This window comes from Branchiostoma floridae, chromosome 18 (genome assembly GCF_000003815.2).
Source record: "Branchiostoma floridae strain S238N-H82 chromosome 18, Bfl_VNyyK, whole genome shotgun sequence".
In the NCBI taxonomy this organism is placed as follows: Eukaryota; Metazoa; Chordata; class Leptocardii; order Amphioxiformes; family Branchiostomatidae; genus Branchiostoma; species Branchiostoma floridae.
The window spans coordinates 4503549-4530935 of record NC_049996.1 but is presented as its reverse complement, the minus strand read 5'-3'; the positions used below and the strand labels follow the sequence as shown (position 1 = coordinate 4530935).

General features: G+C 40.0%; 1 protein-coding gene across 2 annotated transcripts; it reads left to right on the top strand.

The window, feature by feature from the left end:
• LOC118405291 lies at window positions 1-27143 on the top strand. Of its 2 annotated transcripts, none has more exons than XM_035804717.1 (6): window positions 1-136; window positions 2818-2968; window positions 21102-21918; window positions 22507-22701; window positions 22814-23575; window positions 23858-27143. In XM_035804717.1, the coding sequence occupies exons 3-6, from the start codon at window positions 21102-21104 to the stop codon at window positions 23911-23913; spliced, it is 1830 nt and encodes a 609-aa protein (XP_035660610.1). In that variant the 5' UTR covers window positions 1-136; window positions 2818-2968; the 3' UTR covers window positions 23914-27143. The 2 variants fall into 2 exon arrangements, with proteins under 2 accessions (XP_035660610.1, XP_035660609.1); XM_035804716.1 differs by lacking the exons at window positions 1-136; window positions 2818-2968 and adding exons at window positions 17062-17301; window positions 18344-18388.
• The last annotated feature ends 244 nt before the right edge of the window (window positions 27144-27387 follow it).

The following is a 27387-nucleotide window of genomic DNA, read 5'->3' as shown; positions in this document are numbered from 1 at the left end:
AGTGCGTCTGAGTCATTTTGGGGGAATTTCACCCGTACACCGTCTGGTAAAAACTGATCTCAACATCGGTGTGGACAGTTGTTCATTCAAGAACCGCCCTACTTACCGCCCTGCTGTAACATACTGCTATCAAGAGGTAAGGCCGCTACGTATACGTTCTGCTAAGTGCTTTCACATTTGCGTTACTTCCGGGTTGTCCAATCCTTTGTTTTTACCCTTTACATACAGCATGATACTGAGCTATACTTTTGTTGTCTTTGTAGCATAGTTTAGGCATGTAATTTAAAGATTGTATTGTCTTAAGTATTTGTAGTCAACGTCATAGACCCATGAACGTCTGACATATGTAAATAAGTATATTTGTGTAGTCATACAGTATGGTCATTATCGAAAGTTGCCTATCGGGTAGGCCGTCTGTGTTTCTGTAATTCTGTTTGTTTTGTTTCTATACTGCATGAAATCACACTGAGTTATACCAGTGGGTCTTCGTCTTTTAAAATATGTAGCATGTATTGTGTAGGTCGTCTCGAATAAAGAAGGTAACGTTACGAAAACGCTCGTATGTTTCTGCAAGTAACTTGCTGTCGTGTCAATGAGGGAGGGGGGTGGTCACCACTTGAAAGTCAATAGAATAGCATGGAAGACGTACAAGTAAGACTGAAAAGACTTGTTTAGTTTTCCTTATCAATTTCATTAAGCTCTCTGTCAAAAATAATGTGGATATTTAAGAAATACACGCGGATAGGACTGGTATTTCGTGCATTGTTTGCATCTTTCTGTAGCTGTTTTGAAACGGGAAAAGAGGAAGTTCGGCTGCCTATTGTACGAAAAATGGGAACCCCCTTACAACAATTTTCATCAATCAATGACTGTTTTTGTAAAGGTACAGTACATACCTCCCAAATTTTCGATGTCTACTAGTACATTATCGTCAGGGGAATGACCTAGTCTCAGTTCTCGCATTGAAAAAAAACAGTCATTGATTGATGAAAATTGTTGTAACTGTTTGCATACGTGACTGATGAACCTCTTCAACGGGAACCCCATATGTGATAAGCCACATATTAATATTGTCCACGCTTTGTGTTTACAGTTCAAATAATTCTGAAGAGAAATATTGATGAGAAAAGAATCATTCTCCTCACTGCCAAACTTACGTATCAAAACTAAACGCAGACTGTCCAATTTTCCCACGATTTCTCGCCAAGTAACATTTTCTCGATTGTCTCAACTGACACTGCCAAAGTCAAATCTACCGAAAATGATTTATATTGCCATGCGGAATGTTTGTAAATTCATCAACAAAGACTTGTACCCTAACGTTTAAGGCATGCGTACTTTCCGCTACCGCCCAAATGTCGTGAACCGCAAATCCTCGTAAAGTACGACTTTAATCCAGGCGCTTGGTGACATACGGCCGCCGTATGGTCACATTATGCAGTGTTTCTGTTTTACCGGATTGTGTGGTCCCGCTAATGAATACTAATTAGCCTTCACCTTCCTCTTCGTTGATTGGCTGACTTATTTATTCAATTAACTCTTGCTGAAGTCGATACCGCTGCAGGTTTGGGGCTCTGTGGGTGAACGTCCCAAAGGTCACGGCAGGAGGCCGAAAGAAAACCAATTTCCCGTCAGAAAAGTTCTGAAATTAAGCATTTTAAGCATTGTCCCGCTCTACCCTTGTGCCAATTTTCAAGTCATTCAGTCTAGGATCGACCGAGATAGCGTGCTTTAAATATTTGAAAGGAGAAGGAGAAAGAAGAAGAAACTTTACGAATACAATATATTTCACCATACCTATGGTATGGCTGAAATATAATTAGTTCCTTTTTTCAGAGACGTTTACTGTTAAAATGTTCCATTTTCGCGCAGGTGTGATTTGGAAGTTCAGTGTTGCATGGGGAGGCGTATGACTGAAATATGCTGTATCTGCTCTCAAGCAAATGTCGACCTTTCTAGTTCCTAATATATTTGATGTGCTATCCGTACACATATGGACATTCAATACAACTTAACCCTATCCAGACTGAGGGCGGGGGGCAGGTGGGGGGTTAAGTTTTTGTTTGAAATATTCAGGTATTATGGGAATTCCCCGTGACGTCATATTACGGCATATCATAATATAAACGATATAGAAATTTTAGGAATTATCAAAATTGACAAGCATAACACCCCTTGCAAACTTGGTGATCGTACAGTAAGCCGTTTTGAAGTATACGAAGGGGGGGACCAATGAGCCCCCCCCCCCCCCCCCGGCCAAAAAAGCCCAGTCTGGATAGGGTCAATGTGAGACGGTTCCCCGTCAGTGGTTTTGTCACCCTAAGTTGTGTTGTATCTGAGATTTATTACGAGTATGTAACTAGCTAGAGGAACCACTGTGAGTCGGCGCGCTGTAGTCAAAGCATGACAATCCCAAAGACTGCTGGATCACAGTATAAAGGCTAACGAACTATAAAATTCCTGACCCAAACCAATATGGAAAGGGCGCTAATCTTGTTGGCAGACACACACACACGCAAACAAAAACGCTAGTGAAAAGATAACCCCATGGGTAATAAAATGAAATTCTGTATGTACCTAATACATCACAGATGCATGTATCACATTGCATCTCAATTGTTACCTCCAGAATATATACATATATATAGAATACAATTCAAGTCAGCTCAAGGAGAATATACATTGCAAACATTTTAGGCAGAAATTCGAGCCACAAAGTTCAAGTGCACAAGGGTATTACGTCATCCGGGATTTCCACCTGTTTCGCTCAAGTGCTGCGAATTATGGGTAAACTGTATTTCATTGTTGCTTGTATAGGCCTAGATGCATATGCGGAACTTCCCAGTACGTCTGAGTCATATTTGGGAAGTTCACCCGTACACCGTCTGTTGAAAACTGATCTTAACATCGGTGTGGACAGTTGTTCATTCAAGAGCCGCCCTACTTGGGAACATACTGGTGTCAAGAGGTGAGGCCGCTACGTTCTGCTTAGTTCTTTCACTTTTGCTTTACTTCCGGGTTGCCAACTCTGAAGAAAACGCATATGTTAGATTTGTTTTAACCCTTTACATACAGCATGATACTGAGCCATACCTTGTAGATTGTTGTCTCTGTTATTCTCTGTATACGTAGCATGGGTCAGCCATGTATTTTGAAGATTGTATTGCCTGAGTATTTTTAATCAACGACACTGACCCTCGCTCGTTGGACTTCTGGTATATGTGTGTGGTCATACGGGAGAAAATAGGATTGTCATTATCGAGACAAGTAGTTCTGTTCTTTTTACCTCCGCCAAGAAGGTTATATTTTTGGGTAGCGTGTATGTTTGTAAGTTTGTAGAAGACCAGCATAACTCAAGAACGCTTGAATGGATTGTATTGATATTCGGTACGTAGGTAGGTCTTGTTGAGACCTAAAAACGATTAAATTTTCAAGTTTTGGACATGCTGCGGCTATGATTTTTAAGTGGTGGATAGCTCTTGGTGCCGAGAGTAAGTGGTATAGGTTTGGGTCCCCTAGCAGCTTGTTTTGGAACTGCTTTGGAACAGGGAATTACTTAAGAGTTGACGGATTGTAATGATTTTTTGGTATGTACAAAGTGATGCTTCATATAATTACGTATTAATTATGCAGGTCTATTTTATGCATTGTTTGCATCTTGACTGAAGTTGTTTTGAAACGGGAACAGAGGAAGTTTGGCTGCCTAGTGTACGACAAATGGGAGCCCCCTAGATGTCACTTGGCCTCTGAACCACCAACACAGAAACGGGAACCGATACCAAAGGGTGAGGAGGCTTGTGATAAGCTATTCTTAACTAGAGTTCGGCGACCTCATACCTCCATGAAATTTTAGAGCTTTCGTAAATTTCATGCAATTGACTAACAAATTAACATAATTTATGCATGGTGTTGTTCATCATTGACTAACGTACACATGTCACAATTATAAAATTCCCATTATTAATCATAAAGTGGTTTTGCAATTTTTACATAAATTATGCAAATAAGTTCCTCATTACCATATTTGGTATCTGCTTATATTCCACCTATCATAATTAACATGTGTTACATGTATTGAGGTCCAGTTATTGAAAACAATGGAACTATACAATTTCCTCATTAATTATGCAAATTAAGTCCTCATTTGCATAACACGTATATCATTATGAACATCTTTGCCTAAACTACCTGCATGCCTAAAATGCAGGCAATCCGTCGTTCCTTTCTGCAGTTATCCTCTTTGGAGTGTCTTGACAAAAACACCCCTGCAATTCCACAATTAAATGTTAGGGGGCTGAAACTTGTCCCACTTGTTTATGGCACTAAAAGCTATCTACCACCTGAATGTCAAGACCATAGCATATCTGGAACAAGAGATACATTGAAAATACTGCTATGATAGAATATTCTCATTAATTATGCAAATGTGCTCTTATTTTGCATAATTAGTATCTTATCTTGTACAACATTGTCTAAGGTACCTACATACCAAAAATGATGAAAATCCGTTGTTCCCTTCTTGAGTTATCCTCTTCAGAAGTTTTTGAAAAAAATGCCCCTGCTATCCCAAAACTAAACGCTAGGGGGCCCAAACTTATGTCATTTCTTCCTGAGCACAAGAGCTATCTAATACTAAAAAATCGTGACCATAGCATGTTCAGAACACCGAGATAGCAAAACCGGAAGTTGCGCTGCAGTACCAAGGGGAGCCGCTAGGGGGCCCAAAATCTAATCATTTCCAGCTTTTATCACACTCTACCAACACACCAAGTATGAAACCAATCCACCCAACCGTTCTTGAGTTATTTTGTTTACACACACACACACACACAAACACACACACAAACGCAGGGTAAACTAGAGTTCGGCGACCTCATACCTCCATGAATATTTAAGGCTTTTGTGAATTTCATGCAATTGACTAACACATTAACATAATTTATGCATGGTGTTATTCATCATTGACTAACATACACATGTGAAAATTGTAAAATCATTAATCAATGGGCGGTTTTGCAATTTTCACATAAATTATGCAAATTAGTACCTCATTACCATATTTGGTTTCTGGTTATATTCCACTTATCATAATTAACAAGCGTTACATTTATTGAGGTCCAGTTATTGCAAACAATGGAATTATACAATTCCCTCATTAATTATGCAAATTAAGTCCTCATTTGCATAACATGCATATCCTTATGAACATCTTTGCCCAAGCTACCGGCATGCCTAAAATGATGCCAATTCGTCAATCCTTTCTGCAGTTATCCTCTTTGGAATGTCTTGACAAAAACGCCCCTGCAGTTCCGAAATGAAATGTTAGGGGGCTGAAACCTGCCCCACTTTGTCATGACACTGCAAGCTATCTACCAGCCAAATGTCAAGACCATATCACGTCCAGGACAAGAGATACATAGAAAAAACTGCTATGATAGAATATTCTCATTAATTATGCAAATGTATTCCTATTTTGCATAATTAGTATTTCACCTTGTACAACATTGTCTAAGGTACCTACATACCAAAAATCATAACAATCCGTTGTTCCATTCTTGAGTTATCCTCTTCAGAAGTTTTTGACAAAAATGCCCCTGCTATCCCAAAACTAGACGCTAGGGGGCCCAAACTTATGTCACTTCTTCCTGAGCACAAGAGCTATCTAACACCCCAAAATTGTGATCACAGCGTGTTCAGAACACCGAGATAGCAAAACCGGAAGTTGCGCTGCAGTACCAAGGGAAGCCGCTAGGGAGCCCAAAATCTAATCATTTCCAGCTTTCATCACACACTACCAACACACCAAGTATGAAACCAATCTACTCAGCCGTTCTTGAGTTATCTTGTTTACACACACACACATACACACAGACAGACACACAGACAAACGCGGGGTAAAATATAACCTCCATGACATTTCATGGAGGTAAATATAACCTCCATGACATTTCATGGAGGTAATAACGTTATATTGCAACGCTTCGTGTTTACATCAGTCTCATGCATAATAGTCCAGCGGCATAGCTGAAGAGTTGTGCATATTGTAAAAGCACCAAATTTGGCACACATGCAGTTGAATGTATTCTAAACAAAAATAGATATGGAGGCATCTCAAGTTCTGCCCAGAATTGATTTTATTGCACTTTTGGGGCATTTTTAGACCAAAAATGTATATTTTGGGCTTCTGTGCCCAGGTTTTTAATCAAAATAACCTGAAATTTGGCATGGAGGTGCCTATAACATATGGTCACGAGAATACATTCACGCTTTTTGCATACACCAGTTTAAATTGGTTAATACACCAGTTTAAATTGGGATTTTATTGTCATTTTTAGACAAAAATGTACATTTTTGGCTCATGTTCCCTGGTAATTAGACCAAGTGACTTGAAATTTGGTGTCGGAATGCTTTTACATATATAAACAGGACTTTATTCATGCCTTTTGCATACACCACTTTATGATGGTTAATTTTATTTGTGATTTTTGGCCATTTTTAGACCAAAAATGTATTATAGCTAGATTTTTGTAGAGTTGGAGCCCCACAAACAACGCGCTGCTGACGGCATGTTCCTTTTCAGTTCAGACTGGGAAGGAGTTGTGAAACGCCACTCGACAGAGAGGTGGCCCAGAATGTGCGCCGGAGCTGAGGCTATTTCATTTTTCGTGGCGCAATCGTTAACGCGTTATTGTTACTTTCTACACGATTTTCGTGTCGATTACGTGCAAATCGGGTTGACGGCGGTTATTGGCGGCAAGGTAGAAGGGCGGGGGAAGCAGAATTACACCGGGGGCAAAGAGGAACGCCGGGGGCAAAGCTACATTACAGCAGGTGCCAAGGCGACGTCCAGGAGCAAAGCTGAACGAGTCGGGGACTAAGCTGAAGGAGTTAGGTGGGATGCCAATGTTATGTGGATTATCAATCGATTTTTAGACAAATGCCGAATCTTGCTGCTCTCAAATCAGTGGTTTTCCAACGGCGATTTTGAGTTCGTAGAGCTCGTTAACAGATTCCGTAATTCTCCCACTCTTACGATTTTTGACCGTATTTCTCATCCAATAATGGCTTTGAGTTTATGTGTAAATACACTTGAGATGGCACGGTCGTGTGTAGGTGGGGGGTTTATGACGGTTTTCAGATTGCCATGAATATCCTGCCACCGTGTGTACAAAAAGTTGAGTGTTTGCAAGTCAACCAATAAACACCATAAAGCCAAGGTGTGTAAAGGAACTTGTCACCAGCTGAGAATTTTTAGGGCCCTATATCACCATGATAACAGCGTCAACAGAAAGGTTAAGTCAATATTTGCTTCCGTTGTTCTTTGAAGGAAAGGAAAGCTATCATATAAGTTATTCAGACTTTTGTTTGCCTCATAAACCCCCACTCCCTAGCTTGAGTTGGTCGGTCAACCTCCCAAGAGGGCCTGCATGCCTTTTTCCGTTAACCGTTACGGGCCATTTTAATTCACCGTTAATCGTTACCGACCTGCTCTAATTCAACGTTATTCGTTATCGGTATATTCTTCGTGAAGCGTTATTGGTCGTTTTAATTCAACGTTAATCGTTATTTGTTACCCCGAATTCACCGTTAAGCGTTACCAAGAAATTCTTCGTGACAAGTTAAAACCCGAGAAGTCCAATGCCAGAGTCCCTGAAAAGGCGGGAAATGGCGTTTCAAAGGGTCCAGATTTCAAAATTTCCCGGTCTCCCGGCCTTCGGCACTGGACATGGTAGAAATATGTCGCGGAAGCGTCGCCCTCGAAAGCTTTTCACTCATATATATCATACAGGTTTCAGTGTCAAATTTAGCTTAGTTTCAGGCAAAATGTACTCCTCGAATGCAGAAAACGAGGTTTCTCAGGACCTCCCTTGCGACGCATGGGCTTGCGCCTATGGAGCTCACGACGACATGGCAAAAATATATTTGGGGCGTGGGTCGTCACCCCAAAAAAACTTTTCTCTCTGATAAAACTTTTATGTCATTATCTTCGCCAGCGAAGATTATAAGATTGCTTACTTGGGTCTGTATGTAGGTCAACAGCATATAAGTCGAGAAATTGTGGATGGAACTTTTTGATTTTTTGTAGGTGTGTAGCGGTTGTCGAAAGGCATGCCTAGTTTGAAAATGGTTTACCTGGCGTTTTCCTACGGTACAGCAGCGACCTTTGTATTTTTTCGAGGTTTGTTTCGAGAAGCATAACTCAAAATGCAGCTGGGCGATTTCTACGATATTTGGCAGGTGTGTAGCGGTTGTGTAAAGGATTGTCATGTGCGAGAATGGTTTAGCTAGCTTTTACCTATGGTGCTGTAGCTGGCTTTGTATGTAATTGCGTTTGTCTGTTAACACGATAACTCGAGATGTTCTACATGGATGCTAATGATATTTTGTTGATAGGTAGGGGACACAGAAAGGAAGGTCAAGTTCGATAATGGGCCTCCTAGCGACTTGTTTTGGTACTGCAAGTGAGCGTCAAAGGTTGCGCCTAAATTTTCCAGAAGTGCCATGTTCATGATTTTTAAGTGGTGGATAGCTGTTGGGACTAGGAGTGAATGGTGTAATTTTGGGCCCCCTAGCAGCTTGTTTGGAACTGCAGTGGGTCTTATAGTTTGTAACTTTTAAAAAGGATAACTGCAGAGGGGATTGATGGATATTCTTTGCTTTTGGTAGGTAGGTACTTAGGGTGATTATCAACATAATGAGATGCTAATTATGTAAATTGCGATCTACTTAATATAATTACTTTGGGATTCTTATCATGGAGAGAACCACATCCCTAACAAAAGTGGTGTGCAGTGCAACATGACACTGGCACCATTGTCACCCTAGTCCAGCACTAATGTGTGGACCATTAATCTTCATTTATCATTCAAGCCCTTCAGACAGAAGCAGAAGCCTGATCTCCTTTCCCTGACAAGGGCCAGTCACACCAAATTAACCCCCTGCCCTCAGTCTCCGGGTCTAAGCACAGACAAATCAAAGGTGGAGCAGAACTAATCGTCATGCCATGGCAGGGTGTTACACGCCCGCCCGTTTGAGGCATAAGACATGGTCACGTAAAAAAAGATTAAAACATCGCGGTGGGCCAAATCAGGCTGTCAAAGGTGCCAACGTAATCCTCATGAGTTGTTCGATCGCATACAGTACGCTTAATGATTCAAATACTATTTCGGGATGAGATTTGAAGAGTCAAAGTTGGCCTTCAAACTGGCTCTTTTTGCCTGATTTTGGCCTCGATTTCACACTGCATGGGGGTTTCCGTGCAACCGATTACGACAATATCATATACTTCCGGGTTGTACGAGTGCGGTCATAGAACGCGGGCGGTATCGTATCTTGTCTCGGTTTGTGCTAGGTTGTAGAGGAGGATCTAAGTAAGGCTTATGAATATACTAATACTTGGAGATTAGCAATTACTATGCCTGTCAATCAGCTATTTTGTCTTTGCGGGGCTATGAATGGGGGGATCTGAGTAGCCTGACGTGATAGCCAGGCCAGGTAGACTGTGTAAAATACCTCTGACTTAACTCGCGATTGCAAATCTTTACTTACTATTTTCATGAGATGGACACAAACATTCACCAAGGCGGGGCCGTAACAATCCTTACGTATGACCCTTAGGTAACCCTTAGATGACCTATTATCTAATATATAGGCCAGTCACTCAAAGTTTGTTTATTATTTCTTTTTTTTACGAAAAGACTGCAATGTACATTTTGTAGAGTGAAATCTTATATAAAACTAAAGACCTAGCCTAACCTAGCCTAACTAAAGACCTTACATCCAGCTTTGCTATATTAACATCTCGTATTAAGCTGTATTTGGTGCTTATCCGGCCCATTATAGCCATAATTACATACATTAATCATTCAAAAACAACGACCTTCGATAAAGAATGTTTATTTGGCGAAGATGTGTGTTCGAGGAACTCTAGTTTAATTTAGCTTCGTCTGCCAGCAAAATTTGTCCTTCAAAATGCCGGAAATGGCGCCTCAGACGGTCCAGATTTTGAAATTTCCCAGGACTTATTTTGCAACGTCTTGTTCCTCGAAATGGTCAAAATATGTCGGGAGTGGAGGTATACGTAAAAGCTATAACCTTGTGTAATTTTGATGAAAAAATGCCATTAAGGTAGCTTTATCTGTCGGAAAAGTTAGCCGAAAAATGCAGGAAATAGCATTTCAGAGGGTCGTGATTTTAAAATTTTCACGGGGGAGCATACCCCCGGACCCCTCTAGGATGCGTCGCGCCTTCGGCGCTCCACTTTGCTGAAAGTTTTGTCAGCAATAGTTCCCCCCCCCCATAAGAAATATGCTGTCGCCGCCCCTGTAGCAAGAACACTGCAACAGGGAAGCAAATGTCATTGACGCAGCGGACATTGTCCCTGTCATTCCTCCGGGTTCTAGGCATCTTTTCATTCTCATAATGTCATTAGTCAGCTACATGTACTAATGACCTATTGAGATGTACGAATAGAAATGTGCGTCAATCATTACAGTTATGCTTTGTAACCAATCCTGAATTTACCGTTAAGCGTTACCTGGCCTCCTGAATTTACCGTTAAGCGTTACCAGGTCTCCTAAATTCACCGTTAAGCGTTACCAAGACCCCCCCATGCAGACCCTCTCCCAAGTTTTATTACACTGTAATCTGAGGGCATTCATTGTCAAAAAATATCACAACAGAGCGCCTGGTTTTCTCAGTGCCCGTTGACTAACTAGTTTTGTCTACCCAGCCGGAGATAAAATAATTGTACGCCTCCATGGATTCGTAGGTTTCCTCTGCTAGTTGGCGGCACACAGTGTAGACAAGACAATAACTATGCCCTGGCATTCAACCATCGGGACTAGTGTTAGATCATTAGATGCCGTTTTTAAAGATACGTATCAAACCTACAACTTTGTCCTCATATGTTAAGTCTTGACTAGACCGCTAAATGGACGGACACAGAAACAGCACTCTCGGACGCGCAGGTAACTTTGATAGTGCCGCTCTGTGTTCTATCTTGCCAGGTTATCTATTAAAAGTTCCAAGAAAGATCTTTTAAAATGTCCAAGATTCTAAATGTGCTGGACCAAGTAGGATGCAATGAAAGATGAATGAAGATGCTTTAGCAGGCACTAGGCTGAGTGTCCGCGTCGGATCAACCTACTCAACTGACTTCGAAACAACAATAGGGTCTCCACAAGGTGACAGTCCCTCCCCAGTACTGTTAACCTGCTACAGTAGAGTCAAACAGTCTGCTCCCGATCTACTGCCAACTTCTGTTGGCTAGTGGTCGGCAGACATAGTGGGTTATGTGCAACCGGGGCATTAACCCTATTCAGACCGGGGGGGGGGGCTTTTGAGGCCCGCGCTAACTTCGATGTCCTATAACGCCAGAACGCCTTACGCTAAAGCCACCAAATTTGGCGAGTTTTCCTAAAATATTGTTGGCAACAATTTTGCGAAGTTTGACAAATTTTCCATTTTTTCGTGTTGCCATGGCAACCGTTTGCTGACAGGCAGTTTTGCCAAAAATCACTATTTTTTGTTCTAACAATGTATTTTTCACATTTATTTGCTATATTACTGCTATTTTGTTACATAAATAAAATCTTATATTATTTAGCATATCTTTCATAATTATATATGCATAAATTATGCTAATTTGATGACGTCATCAGCCCAAAATCCAAGATGGCGGACCGTATGGCCAGATCAAGAATAACAAGCTTATTTTCCCTTAAAATTTGTAACTACATGGTATTTTTTCATCAAAAACCATCTAAATGAATGAATTTAGTCTATTTCCATTGCCCTTTGTGATTATTTGTCGCAAAAAAAGAAGTTTTGAAAATTCAAGGTGGTGGATATAATATGGCGGAGCCTATCTCGTATCTTAGATGTGCATGACGTCATTTTATGACGTCATTATGACGTCATCGATGTTGCTATTGGCAATACAAGTCGTAATAAACATTATTATTCTGTTATCTGCACTTATTGTTACATTTTTGTAGTATAACTTGAAGTTTTCTGAGAATACCCTTTTTTCATGGGTCCGGCTAATATAATCAAATTGATGACGTCATAATTACGTCATCTTACGTCAACGTAACGTCAAACGTCAAATACTTGTCAGATATTATGTCGATATAATGTCCTGAAAATTTGGTGGCCTTACGGCACGTCGTTCGAGAGTTAGAGAACTTAGAAGTGGAGGGCCTCAAAAGCCCCCCCCCCCCGGTCCAGGGATGACCAAAAAAGCCCGGTCTGAATAGGGTTAACGTAACTACGGTTAACTACAAGACCGCCATTTGCATTTCACTCCTTTTCCGAAAGATAGGTGTTCCTTCAGGGGTGCCTAAGCATTTGCACGATCCCTATGAAATTCGTACGAATATTATGTGATACACACGAATCACTATGCGAAAACGCACGAATATTATGAAATTCGCACGAATCACTATGCGAAATCGTACGAATTTTATGAAATTCGCACGAATCACTATGTGACACACACGAGCCTTATGTGATTTGCACGATCCTTATGCGAAATTGCGCAACCACTGGCGGGGTCACGTGACAAACGGAGCGGGATTTTCAAGATGGCGGCTTCGCCGCTTCGGCGACTGAAAATACGATGTAACACGCCGAAATGAAGCTAAACAGTAGCTCACAGGCTATCAAATACATCTTTGCGACGGTAAATGTCCATTCCATGCCTTGAAATATAAATATCTCGGGTAGAAACGCTCAAAATCATGCCTCCTCCCGGCCGCCGTTTTTGCATAAGGATCGTGCAAATCACATAAGGCTCGTGTGTGTCACATAGTGATTCGTGCGAATTTCATAAAATTCGTACGATTTCGCATAGTGATTCGTGCGAATTTCATAATATTCGTGCGTTTTCGCATAGTGATTCGTGTGTATCACATAATATTCGTACGAATTTCATAGGGTTCGTGCAAATGCTTAGGCACCCCTGACCTTTTAGCGTTGAGTTTATATGTAAACACACTTGGGTAGGTTGGGGATTTATAAACGGTAATCAGAATGCCATAGACATCCTTCCACCATAGTGAGAAGTACACTGGTGGGGAATCGCAATGCTTTATGGTTAACTAGGCTTGTTACAAGATGGCCGCCATCCAAGATGGCGGCTCTTGGTGGAAACCCGAAGTGAGTGCAAGAAAACAGACCACTGTTCACCGGGATGACCATGGATGACTACATACAAGGTACGTATAGACGGTGGATACATGTGTCCTTTATCTTTCACGTCATTGATACTTATATTAGTAGCCGATCGCCCAATTTCTACAAAATATACCCTAGGAGACACCAGTTTGGTGCCTCTGTCAACATTAACTTCGACTTTAGAGAGTACGGTAGCTTTAAAACGTACGTGAAGTCATTTTGTCATTACTACTACATGAGCACGTTCAACACTGCAAATGTGAGGGTAATCGATCAAGCCAATCTCGAGAAATTTACAAGGCATTTGCCACCCCCCTCTCCCACTCACAGTAGTCAAAGAGTTAAAGTGTGTCAACTTCAAGGACTGGGGTAAATCAAGGAGCTTTTATCAGATAAAAGCTCCTTGGGTAAATTGAAAAAAATTAATTAATTTTTTTGAAAGTAATTTAGATCATGACTACATAAATTACTCTAACATATTCCAGGATATTGGAGAGATCCAATCGTTTGGTCCTGAAATATTGACTACCAAATTTGCTTGAAATTTGCTTAGCAACATTGTTTACACCAGGTGAAGTGCAAGGACTGGGATAAATTCAAAGAAATCAATTAATATTTTTCAAAATGTTCGAAATCATGCCTTCATAAATCACTCTAACATATTCCATGATATTGGAAAGATCAACTTATTTGATCCTGAAGTACAGACTGCCCAAGTTGCTTGATTTTGCTTATTATAACAATATTATTTACACCAGGTGAACTTCAAGGACTGGGATAAATTCAAAGAAATCAATTAATCCTCTTTAAAATATTTCAGATCATGCCTACGTAGCTACATAAACTACTCTAATATATTTTAAAATATTGGAGAGATTTGTTTATTTGATCTTGAAATATAGACTACCAAAGTTGCTTGGACTTTGCTTAACAATATTGTTTAAACTAGGTGAACTTCAAGAACTGGGATAAATTCAAAGAAATCAATTTATCCTCTTTAAAATATTTTAGATCATGCCTACATAAATCACTTCAACATATTCCAGAATATTGTTGAGATTTGATAATTTGATCCTGAAATAGAGACTGCCAAAGTTGCATGAATTTTGCTTAGCAATATTGTTTACACTAGGTGAACTTCAAGGACTGGGATAAATTTTTAAAAATCGATTAATTTTTTTGAAAGTATATGAAAACATGACTACATATATCATTCTACCAAACTCCAGGATATTGGAGAGACCCACTTATTCGATCTGTAAATATTGACAGTCAAAGTTGCTAGACTTTTGGTCAGCTGTATTGTTTACACTAAGTTAAGTTCAATGACTGGGATGCATTCAAAGAAATCAATTGATTATTTTCAAAGTAATTCAAAACATGGCAGTATATATCACTTAAATATACCCCCGGATATTGGAGACATCCACTCATTTGAATTAGTATTATAGACAGTCAGAGTTTCCTGAATTTTGGTCAGCCATATTGTTTACACAGTATGCAGTTTAATGACTAGGATAAATTCAATGAAATCAATTGATTCTTTTCAAAGTAATTAAAAACATAACTACATATATCACATATGTAACATATGCCTGTATATTGGAGAGATCCACTCATTTGATTTGATATCATAGACAGTCAAAGTTTCCTGAATTTTAGTCAGCCATATTGTTTACACTGTATGCAGTTTAACTTTAATGACAGGGATAGACTCAAAGAAATCAATTGATTTGTTTCAAAGTTATCTAAAACATAACTGCATATATTGCTCTAACATATGCCTGCATATTGGAGAGATCCACTTATTTCATTTAGCATTATAATTTTATAAGTTTCCTATCCACACTGCGCACTCATTGGATCATCCTTCATATGTGATTAAGTTATTGGGATAGCGCCGAAGTCGCGCGGCGAAGATGGAACCCTTGCCAGCTGTACACAAATAAAAAGGAGGGTGGGTCGGTGGGTGGATCGGTTTCTGATAAATCCCCTCCTTGGGAAAACCCTGTTTCCCACCGAATCTCCCACCAGCTGTTACTTCCTGGGTCGACCTCACCACGCGCTCCTCGGCGTTGCGGATGGATCCAACAAGAGGCAGTAGGGTGATCATCCCTTGTACTTATATGGTAGTGAGGATCATGTGATTCAGGATCAGCCAATGAGCGCGCAGTGAAGATAGTCAAACCTTCCTGAACTTTGGCCGGCAGCCATATTGTTTCCACTTTGTGAAGTACACTGTATGTAGGATGAATTCCAACAAAGTGTGTTTTTAAGTGAATGGTAACAAGACTGCATACTTGTATATGATACTTCAACATATCCTGAAAATTACACAGAGATGCTGAATTTTGATCCAGAAATATTGACTTGCTTGTCTTTAGTTTTGTTTTATTCAGCTGTATTGTTCAAAGTGTCTTAACTTCAAGCACTGGGATAAGCTTAAATGTTCATAATGTTCATAATGTTGCCTATATCTGCATCACAATTTGATAAGTGTATGATACTGGGATTACTGTTCTTACAGCAGTATATGTAGGTGTACAGTGCTTTATAATGCCTTACCCCCTCCCCCATTTCCCAAGAATGGTAAAGAAATATTTCTAATCCATTGCTGTTTGGATCTTGTAAACGTGTTTCACCTTATGATAGAGCTTCATTGCTCCTAATAACTATGACTCAGGAAGCCAAGATGCAAATTTTTGGATATGAACATAACAAAACCAAATATATGTAAATAAATCATTCAGAAATGTAAGTAATATTGATCAATGCAACTTTGATGTGATGCAATCAGATTTCTAACATTATTTGAGTTGTATAGATAACTTTATTGAAAGACAATATACAGAAAGGAAAGAAGCGCTTAACATCGTGATCCTCTCTCTCTCTCTTTATTTTCTAGTTGAAGGACAGAAAATTCTTGGTTAACTTTTGCTCTGAACCAGGACTGTGGAGTTCAACCCAGCCTTACATCATATTCTCTCACCAACCCTGCTATGCTTCACAGACCTGGAATACTCACAGAATGAAAACATCCTTACTCATTTTATAGCTACTGTGTGTTTAAGTTGTTTGTTTACTATTTGTATTGGTGATGATTTGTAATTTTTTGATTTGTTATACCTCTTTCCCAAGTTTACCCTACTTAGTCTTTGATTGAAAGGAGGCTGGATAAAGGCTGTAATGCTCAATGTTATGAACCAATGATGTCTTGCCTGAAAGTGCAACTTGAAAAAAATATCTAACATATTTGTAGTAGCTTGAAATAGTAAAACTTACATTAGTATAGGATTGAAACAAATGTACTTTATCTATTGTGTGTCCATTGTTTTCTTTTCATTTGGCATGAAGTAATATCCTAGCCTGTGTGCTATCCTAGTTACATGACCAACTCCTATACCTCTCCCCCATATACTCAGGGGAAGTGTAGGGGCCTTGGCAAACAAGAATTGTGCAGCATATTATATTGTGGTATCTGTATATCATAGACAACATTGTGTAATATCTGATGCATTGTGATCAGCATCACTATGATAGGAACTACTGGTTTGATATTACATGTCACCACCTAATGTTAGGTCCATTGTGTGTTGCCACTTTTTGGCGGACGCCCCAGGAGCTCCGCCTAACATTATAGTGTGCGACCGTTTGACAAGAATTCCGCAGGCATCTGTGGAATTTTTCTACAGCCCGCCCGCCCGCCCGCCGCCGTAGGTTGTTCAGTCACGTGACCTGACCCCGGCGAAACAGGGGGAAAACAACTGGTCTTGCCACTTTCTCAGGCGATATCTCAAAAATCCCTGCACTCAAACACAAATGCTATACACCAAAATAAAGGGAATTTTGTTGTCTAAATACACTGTAAATGGCTGCTAAACTCGATGAGATATTTTCCGGAACGTCCGGCAAATGCCCCTTCTTCCGCGCTCGGCGCTGGGGGCTTCGTGCTGACAGAAACTTCGGCTGCGGTCGTCGGAGGCATCGTCCCTTATTCGGGCATTTCCGCCGGCTCTCGTACCCATATAAGGTCTTATTCGTGTTTGTTAGCTAGAAGAGGCTTGTGGGAGAGGCTACGAACAATCCTGGAGTTTCTACGTTCTGGGAAAGTGAAACGCAGAGGTAAGATAGTTTTTAACCGTAAATTTTTCTTACAAATCGTAAAGTGAGCACTCTAGGAATTGGACATATTAAAATGTACATTCTAAGGAACAGTTTCATGTATCGTTTGTTTAGTTTTTATTAAAATTAGCGCGAGGATTGACGATAATGTAGAGGGTACGTAGCGGCGCAAGTAGTCTGCGCCTGGGTGGGAGGGGGTCATCTCGTAACGTGCGGTCCACAAATGCTGGCTACTTTCGATCGTAAAAAAATCGTTCAATTTTTAGAAACAGCGATCTAGAGTTCAGATATATTGAAACATCAATTTCTGAGGAACAGTTTTTTCTATATTTTGTTCAGTTTTGAGTCAAATCTACGCGAGGATTGACGAAAATGTAGAGGGTGTATACCTACCTGTGCAATCGGGTGGGAGGGAACGCTTCGTAACAATCGGGCATTTTCCATCGTAAAAGTATCGTACAATTCTTAAAGTTAGCGAACTTTTATTCAGATATTTTGAAACATACATCCAAAGGAACATTGTCATGTATAGTTTTTGTAGTTTTGAGTAAAATGAGCGTGAGGATTGACGAATTGTAGAGGGTGTATATCTGTGCAGGTCACAGCACTTTGGGGTGGGAGTGGACTGTACCATTGCGTGCGCCCACAGCCTGTATACATTATCTATCAGCTGTAAATTCTTTTCAGTTTTATACAGATGATACTTTAAACCATATATATATTTTTTCTAAATCTGTGTAATTACTGTTTGACGTTAAAGGCCTGTTAACAAGCCTGTTGTCCATACAAATCTTAGTACTACATAATAATACATTCAGATTTTATGCTAGTTTCGCATTTCTAACATGACATAATCCTAATTATTTTGTTCTTCTACTCTAGTGATTCTACAAAGTTCTTGTAGAGGAATATTCTATGTATGTGGAGGACAAAAAAGGCATACTTACCGTTATTTTACCATGATATTGCAAGAGGATAGATGCATAATTGTATGATTTTTAAAGGATTTTTTTATTTATACTTTTGTGTTCTTTATTTTTAGGATATGGACTGAGTTGCTGAAGATCATCAAGATGAGAGGATGGAGGTATGCTTCACAAAGCTAAAGCAGGCACAAAAAGACCTCAAAAACTACAAGAGAAGATGTACATAGGCAGAGCACGAAAATGAACAACTGGAAGAGAGATATGAGCGGCTTACTCAACAGAACTAGTATTAAATCGTATCGCAGCTCCACACAAATGTAGAACACTTCCAGAAAGTCATAGCAGAAAAGTCATCTGATGTGTTCGAAATCAGTAAAAACCTCGCAGCTGAAAACAAGAGGAATGATGAACTGACAACAAATTTCTATTTTGATACCACGTTTATGTCATGATCCCTTGTCATTTTCATTTTGTACTGATTAATAATGTTGTAAAGTAGAGATACATGTATTGCCTTGGTATCTATCTGTCATTTGTTTGTTATCATAAGGCAAATTGTTGTTGCAGTTTCTGTACAGATATCAGCAATTCTTTATTTTTATGTATCACTCAGTGCATAATTGCTGAAGTCATAATGTTCTGTCAGAAGTGTAGGAGAGGTACACCAGCAAAAGTTAGTAAGAATTATAAGAACAATCTAGAGGTAATCATGAAGGACAGGCTTGGTAGCTTTCAGTAGGCACCTCCAATATTGGCATGCATTGTTTTAATTGTCTTTCTTGAGTACCCTGTAGAAAAAGAAGAGAAATGATGAGGAATGTTTCATAAAATAACATGTGTTGGTGCGTAGATTTTTGTTTGTGACCAAACATTTGGCACGTTTTGTATGTTTTAGGCACTAGATTAATGGTAAATAGTGGCCTTTTATACCGGAAGTTAATTTTAATACCATTTTTTGTCAAATTATCTATAACTTGCACAGGACAACTCAATAGTAGTGATTCTTACATGTTCTTGTAGATTGTGTGTGGATGTCATAGGGTTTGGTGATAATTATAAATGCTAGAGCGTTTAGAGGTCTTTAGAATAGACAAACTCCCTTGCCCACCCAGCACGGCGTCACGAGGGTTTTTGCTCTAAAGGCATGTTTAGTTGCCTCATCCCTTTTGAGGGGAATAATTCGAGAATCGGTTGACGGATCTTCATGATATTCGGAATGTAGATAGCTTCAGACATGCCTTGCGTAATTAAATGCTAAGCACGAAAATCAGGGGCTTATTTGCCTCATTGATGAGGGCAATTTTTAAATACACTGTATTTTCATGTTAGAATGCTTAAAAATATGCCATATGTAACTCTATAAGCCATAATAAAGAGAGAAATATTAGGCTTACTGTTAAGCTAAGGATATATCCGATTGGTAAATGAGGACCTCATTTGTAAAATCAATGAAAAACAATTATGGTCACTCGTCACAAGAACCGTCCTCCTTAAGCTTGTTTTTTAACATAAACTGGTTAGGCTGCTAACATGTTTTATACACGCTATCAAAACCTCCTATCGTCCTTTGTATTTCTTTAAAATCTTATTCATTGTACAAGCAGATGCAGGGACAGGCTTATTTTCGCGGTGTCTGGCATGTCTTTCCTTTCCAATTGCAGTCGTCAGTCTTTTATCCCCTAAGGAAATAAAAGACGAACCACTACGAGAAGTATCATATGGAACAAAAATATATATATGAATATTAAAACAAGCCCAAATTTGTATCTACTCAGATTAAATCTTTTAGCCAAATACATGTCTACCCTAAGCTACAATCGCTGAGTCCATGGGGCGGGGCTGAGTAGTTAAAATCCAGCGGGGCTGAAGGGATATATGAACCTGTATCATTTATGTATATTTGTCAGGGTCGCCGATTTGCTCTGCTGCATGATTTAACATTTAACGCGTACTTTTCACATAAAATCAACAATTTGAAAATGTGAAATAACTTCACAGTTTTTCAAATTTTTCTTGTTCGTACTCGTCACATTAATTTCACATATTTAAAGAAGTTATCTGAGTTCACATAGTTTCACATTTTACCGCTGCTCACGCATCACATAAACTTAACATAAAAGTACATTTTAGAAATGTGATTCAATTTCACATTTTTTAACATCTTGTTTCAGAAGTGTTTTCACATTAAAATACATCAGCAAAATGTGACTGACAAGCTGGCGAGCTTTCACATAATTTCACATTTTCCAGCACTGGTCTTTATCACATTCTATTCCTATTATTTCACATTTCAAAATGTGATTTCGTAGGTTTCTTCTGGGCACATCTATTTCACATATCGAGAACGCAGTGAAAATGTGAAAGAAATGTAGCTTAAAATAGTTACATTATTTCACATAAATGTGATTTTTTTTCAGTCACATTTTAGTAATGTGACCTAAATGTAATTTTATGTGGTTGTATGTGATAATATGTGATATTTACCCCATCACATTCAATTCACATTATATCGCATTTTCTCATCTTTTTTGGTCAAATTCACATTTAGTTCACATTTATGACCCTCCTAGTGAAACACGCACACGCACACGCACACACACACACACACACACACACACACACACACACACACACACACACACACACACACACACACGACCCGCTGCAGTGCCGACGGAAAGTGCCAGGGGACCCATTTTTAATTGGTATACAATACATTGATATTTATGCAGAATATGATATACTAAAGCTGATATTCAAAATTTTTTGTGCCGAGTTCATATTCATATTATCAAAACCAGAAGCTTTAAGTAAAAAAAAAGTTTGTTGTTTTGGACCTAAATAAACAAACATTTTTTTTTTCGTTCATTGTAGATGGGGAATACAGGATCGAAAATGACTCTTCACGCGTTTCTCAGAGAAGACCAGAAAGAGCCAATAGCAGAAGTTGCGTCAAGACTGGCCGGGGAGATGACAAAGGTTGCTATAATGACGAAGGATGCTGGAGTGAAGGCTGCAGGAGAAGCCGCAAGGAATGGTACCGAAGCTGCAATCGGCGCTATTGCCACAGCTGCGGCTGGCACTACCGCAGGTGCTGTTGCCGGGGCTCTAGCCGGGCCGGTAGGAATGGTCGTTGGTGCTATAGCTACGGCAATACTGAATGGTATCTGGAATGCCATATTCCCACCAGACTCGACGGAGGTCCATGCTTCCATCGAAGAAATCAGGAATGTTCTGCGTCAAGAACTGCATGAAGACACCATCACAAAAATCAACGGCTTGCTGAGTGATTTAAGGGCAAGACTGACAATCGATTACGCAAACAGTAGAAAGACCAGCGACCTGACAGACAAGAGAGCACGGCAACGACTGCATGATGAATTGGAGGCACTCAACAGCAATATGGACGGCGTGATTGGCACGTTGATGCAAAAGAGCTACGCAAAAATTGGACTAGTAAACTTTCTGCTGTTAGCCGGTCTGCGCCTCGCTCTGTACCAAGAAATGGCTAACGTGGACCCGCAGAACGAAGATTCGCAATTTAACCCGACCAAGTCCCGCTACGCAGCGCCGGAAATTGGAGTTGTGGCAGAGTACGCCCGCAGGTACGCTGACCACGCAGAGAAGTATTGGAAACAGGTACAAGTAGAGTATAGAAAGAGCATCAACGTCACGGATTGGCGCTATCAAGGTAAGAATCTATTTCACCTTGTCTCCAAGCAGATTTGTAGCTCAAACGTGTTTTCCCTCCAATGTTTTCTATTCTAATGCCCCTCTAAAATATTACACATTTCTGCATGCAACCTACCTACCTACCTACCTACCTACCTACCTAGCATTTTGACCTCCTGCATGCTAACATCTGCCAAAACTGGTGCCGGTGTCGATGCAAATCGACCGATTCATTCTGATCAATCAAAAGGGGGATACATACCGGCATTGCCGGAATCTGTGTGTTATGGCGTCATAACCAACGTGAAACGGGGCCTTCTGGTTGGTCCGCGGCGCCTGGCTATATATGATAATTTGGGTTACTTGTCTTACCTGGTCCGCGATAACGTTACGGATATTCTGAACTTGGGTATAACCTGGGTTGTCAGATAGGGTTCTAGTGTTACCACAGGGACGTAAATAGAATGATTTTACTTTTTTTGCGATCTGTTGAATTTTATGTCGCAGAGCGATCGCAGTGCGATCATCTCCCTAGTAAAATAGATGTGTTACCGTGTTATGTATTACTATTAACTATCTTGTAAATTTGACAAATTCTCATCAGCAGGAGGGCGGATTGACAACAATTTATCAGGTGGATGTGGGTTTCAGCAAGATACAAACAGATCGGCCCGTGCCTTGGCAGAAGAGTATTGGGAAAAGCAGAAGAGGAAACTCGAAGAAAAGTTCTGCCACCCTGAGGAGATCATTGCCAACTGGAGACGTCTCATCGAGGTGCCCCTCAACGTTCCAGACATTAAAGGTCAGTCCGTGTAGTCTTTAAAATATGGTAGGTAGATTTCTAAATTGGTCCATAAAGACCATAGGTCCACAGCATGCTCAAACAACGACTCTTTGTCTTCTAACTCAACTAGGATCAACGATGACTCTTGACGAGTTTCTCAGGGGAAACGAAAAAGACCCGATAGCCGACGCTGCATCGAGATTGGCCGAGGAGATGACAAAAGAGGCCGTAACGGTGGCAAAGGATGCAGCAGGAGCTGCCGCTTCCGAAGCTTTCGAGGGCGCCGATACTGCTGCGGTTATAGCAGGGCCTATAGGAGTAATCGCTGGCGCTCTAGCTACAAAATTGCTAAGTGACGACTGCGAATGGGAGGCCTTAATCCCGTTGACGAAGGTGGATCCCGCCATCGCAGACATACAGAAGGCTCTCGGTCAAGACCTGGGGGACACCACAGAAAGAATCAATGACTTGCTGAGCGTTTTGAAAGCTAAGCTGAGAAACATCGATGATTACGCACACAACATGAAGGACAGCGACCTTACAAAACCAGACGACCGACGACATCTCTACGGCGAATTGAAGTCACTCAATAACGAACTTGACGAAGGATTCGTCATGTTGCAGCAGGACAAGTACGCAAAGATTGGTCTAGCTATCTTCCTGTTACTCGCCAGTCTTCGTCTCGCTCTGTACCAAGAAATGGCTAACGTGGACCCGAGGAACAGGGACCAGAAGTTCAACGCGGCCAAGTCCCTGCGCTACGCATCGCCACACACCGGGCAAGTGGCAAAACACGCCCGCCAATACGCTAAACACGCAGAGACGGTGTGGCTACAGGTCCTAAAGGACCGGAAAAAGACGATTAAAGTCACTACCTATATTGGGAATAAAGGTAAGTTAGATCCGTCCTCCAATCATTCCATTATCCTGTCTATATATCTTTGTTCCTTCACATCTCTAAGCAACTTTACTGCTCCAACTTGATCTACGCTGCTTTCATTCTATATTTTATTCCTGTATACAGCAGACAATTAAAAACATAAACCAACAAAATCGTGTAAAACAAACAAGATTCCTATATTATCCCCCATACTTTGGATCCTTCAGCTCAGTGCATTATACTTTCTGACGACAGAAATCAATATGAAATCCTTGTATAAATTTGTATCACCAGGAGGGCGGGTGGAAGACGAGCTGACAGGAGATTTTCAGCAAGATACCAACAGATAGGTCGGTGTGTGGGTCGAAGAGTATTGGGAAAAGCAGAAGAAGAAGCTGGAAGAAAAGTTCTGCCACCCTGAGGAGATCATTGCCAACTGGAGACGTCTCATCGAGGTGCCCATCAACATTCCAGACGTTCCAGTGGAGGACAGCCCCGACGTTACTGACAGTCCAGGTCAGGCAGTTGGGTTCTTCAATCGGCTTTCTTGGTGGTTTTCCATGCGAGGAGCTCAAAGCGACCATAACAAAATCAACTAGCTGTAGCATTATCATTCTGAGAATTTCAAGGAAAATTTCAAGCTGTGTTAAGGGTGGGTATAGATACCCCACGAAATGATATTGTTCTGGACACACGTCACGTAAGTCATAAGTGGAATTCTGATAATGTATTCATTGATACATATTATTTTAGAAATCATACGTATACCCCTTCTGGAGTTTCTTGCTCCTCCAAAGGTTACCGCATAATGATAGATTGTTACATGTATACAGTGTATTCCTACTCTGGGCAGTACTATGTACATGGATGATGACTTTGATATTTAATCAGGCTACAGCAAGCTAATGAAGTACTTTTGAGATCTACTCACTTCAAGTTTTGGCAGTTTCATGAATTGCTATTGCAAAACTACAGTCTTTTAATCAGCTGTACTAAACAAAGAAATAATTCCTTTTGCAAATTATTATACACTTTGTGTCATGCATGGGTTTGCATTGCAAGCTCAAATATTTTATAATGAAATATTTAATGAAACGACAAAAGTACAGCGCCTTTCGTAAGATATACATGTATAACAACTACTTACAGTACAACTAAACAGACATATATGGATATCTATAGGTATGAATGAGTCAACATGTTGGGTCTAGCATGTCATTTACACTATTGGTTTTAAGGTATAAGCATTCGTTGATATATTTGCCTACTTGAACACAGTGAGGGTTATCGCCTCCAAGAATGTAGTTTGAATATCGGACCGAAGTGTCGGCCAGTCTGGGTTTAAGTTACTGCATTGTATTGCACAGTGCGAGATTTAGTTATATTTCATTTAATCATAGAAGCAAGGAATGATATCGGTGTGGCCTTAACACTTTTTTTTTGCAATATAGTTGCTTTTCTTTATCCTTCTAACGTAATTCAGTGACAGTTGGTGCTTCACGTGGCCTCTCCTGTTCGCTAAAACATTTTTTCAAACTGACCGCGAACAAACTCCAATTCGTCGCTTGAAATAACTATTTTTAGGAAAAACATAGAAAAATCGCAGTTGGCAAAATGGCACGAAGTGGGGTGAAATAGTCCCCAAACAAGCGCATTTACTGCAAGTCTCTTTTTGATGCATCAAAATTATTATGTATTCGTTTGTAATTCAGCGGTAGCGCTGTGATTTTCAGTAAAGTTATCTTGTATCTAATTTTGTGCCGAAATTGAGAAGTGACATTCTGGCTAACCATTTTCTCTGTAGTGGTAACGTATCTTACCCGTGTCGCACATCAGTGTAATCAGAAGGAAATATTGGCAAAATAATTCATTAAGTTGACACAATGATTTTTCACCAACAGGTGCAATCCAGTGAGATACATTAAGAAACTGATGTTAGCTAAGTAAAAGTGGTGGTGTTTCATGTTATACAAGGGCAGATTAAGTTTTCAGACTGTTTGGGTTGATGATATAATTCTATGTAAGGGACTGCAGTATTTAGCAGGTCATTGAGTTTGTACGTGTTTTTTTTATAGCTACACCGCCCACCTTAAGAATTCTTCATGCCCACCCCACCCCAACTTGGGATAAGTTTCAGAAATCTTAATGACACTATCCTAGCTTGGGACGAGTTGTGTCATAGCCTGTTATAACCCCTTCCAAAGTTTGATAATTTTTCTAGTCCAAATAATGCAATGCAACCTTAGGAAAAGCAAAAGAATTTTTGTAACGATTTCCCTTATAGATCATATGGTACTTGAACTCTGACCTGCCAGATATCATGTAGTCCTTTTAGGCAACACCGACTTAATTTTATGGATGACATCTGCACGCATATTGATTTTTGCCTGTACTAAAAAACAACCTGTAGCCACATGTCAATCAATAAGCATCCCTGGTCAATCTGGATTTTTTTACTTGCCAGAGGATCTGCTCTCCAGGGTAAGGGGGCACATGGTCAGGGCATGGGGCCACAGCTCCCCTTTTTAAACAAGAATTGCAATAAAAACATGATTGAAATGTCGACGATTATGACTGTCAATCAACGAGGGGGAAACAAGAAAGACTTGGGAAAGAATGGACTGGATGTTTCGTCCTTCAGTTTAGTGGATTTTTTTTTGCCCTCGCGCATCAGTTTTGGGGTCCCCAGAAGATGTCATCCAAAAAATTAAGTCACCGAGGCCTTATTTGTAAGTATATGCATTGTGTGGTGATGTGAAAGGTTCTGAATACAGGTGGTTGAGAAAAATCTAGGAGTCATTTTTATTTTTGTGTCATCATTTCAAGAAAGCACACATGGGAAGGAGTGTTTGCATGGCACTGTGTTGTATGTGACTGTATTTCTGTGTATTATGTATGTTTGGGTCAAGTATACATGTATGTGTGTAGTGTACATTCAAGTGTGTGTACATGCATGTGTCTATATCTCTGTGTGAGTATATGTGCACGAGTTTGGGTCTGTATGCATGGGAATGTGTACGACTGTACGTACATGGGTATGTCTCTGTGTGTGTTCTATTGATATCTGTAGGTATTATGAAATCTAAAAAAAAATAAGTGTCATCAGGACTATCTCAAGACCAGAATTTCTTATATGTATACTTGAAGTTAGTCCTCACTCATAGTGAGTTGAGCTTGTATCAGCCAAATTCTAAACCATGGAGAAAAGATAGGTGTTGGTTCAGTGACAGGAAGAGGTCTAATGGTCTTGCACTAAGCAAAATCAAATTAAAACAAAATGACAACACACAGACACATCACGTTGTAAGGAAACACTGAATGTTATACACTAAATCTTCCAACTGTGGAAGGTTTCCAATGTTCCAATACCCATGCAGTTTACATAATAACTGCTTGGTAACACTGGTGGTGGTAAGTACTTCTTAAAATGGCAAGACTTTTGCTGCTCACATTTTACAAAATGGCTAATTACAAAGGCTCAGCTCCAGTTACAGTGTTCAAACAGCTTGTTTTGTATTAGATTACATGTACTTATGCAGAATACAGACACATATAAATACTGCTACCATATCCACTAGCACTACAGTCAAGTACTATGAATGCATGATTCGCCATCTGATTGTTCCCCCAGAGGCCTGAACACTAAAATTCCTAAAAGAGTTGATATTTTACAAAATAAGAAAACTTTTATGTAGCAGATAGTCATATCAAGCTGATTGATTGTTCCTGAGGTGTATTAAGTTGTCTTAATTTTTTTCTAGTGCAAATGGCAGTGAAGTTACAATTACATGAGTTATATCATTACGTTCTATTGTGACCAGTTT

Coding starts and splice junctions, on each gene's coding strand:
- LOC118405291 (XM_035804716.1), top strand. Junction 21,919..22,506: donor CACGGATTGGCGCTATCAAG/GTAAGAATCTAT, acceptor TCTCATCAGCAG/GAGGGCGGATTGACAACAAT. Junction 22,702..22,813: donor CAACGTTCCAGACATTAAAG/GTCAGTCCGTGT, acceptor TAACTCAACTAG/GATCAACGATGACTCTTGAC.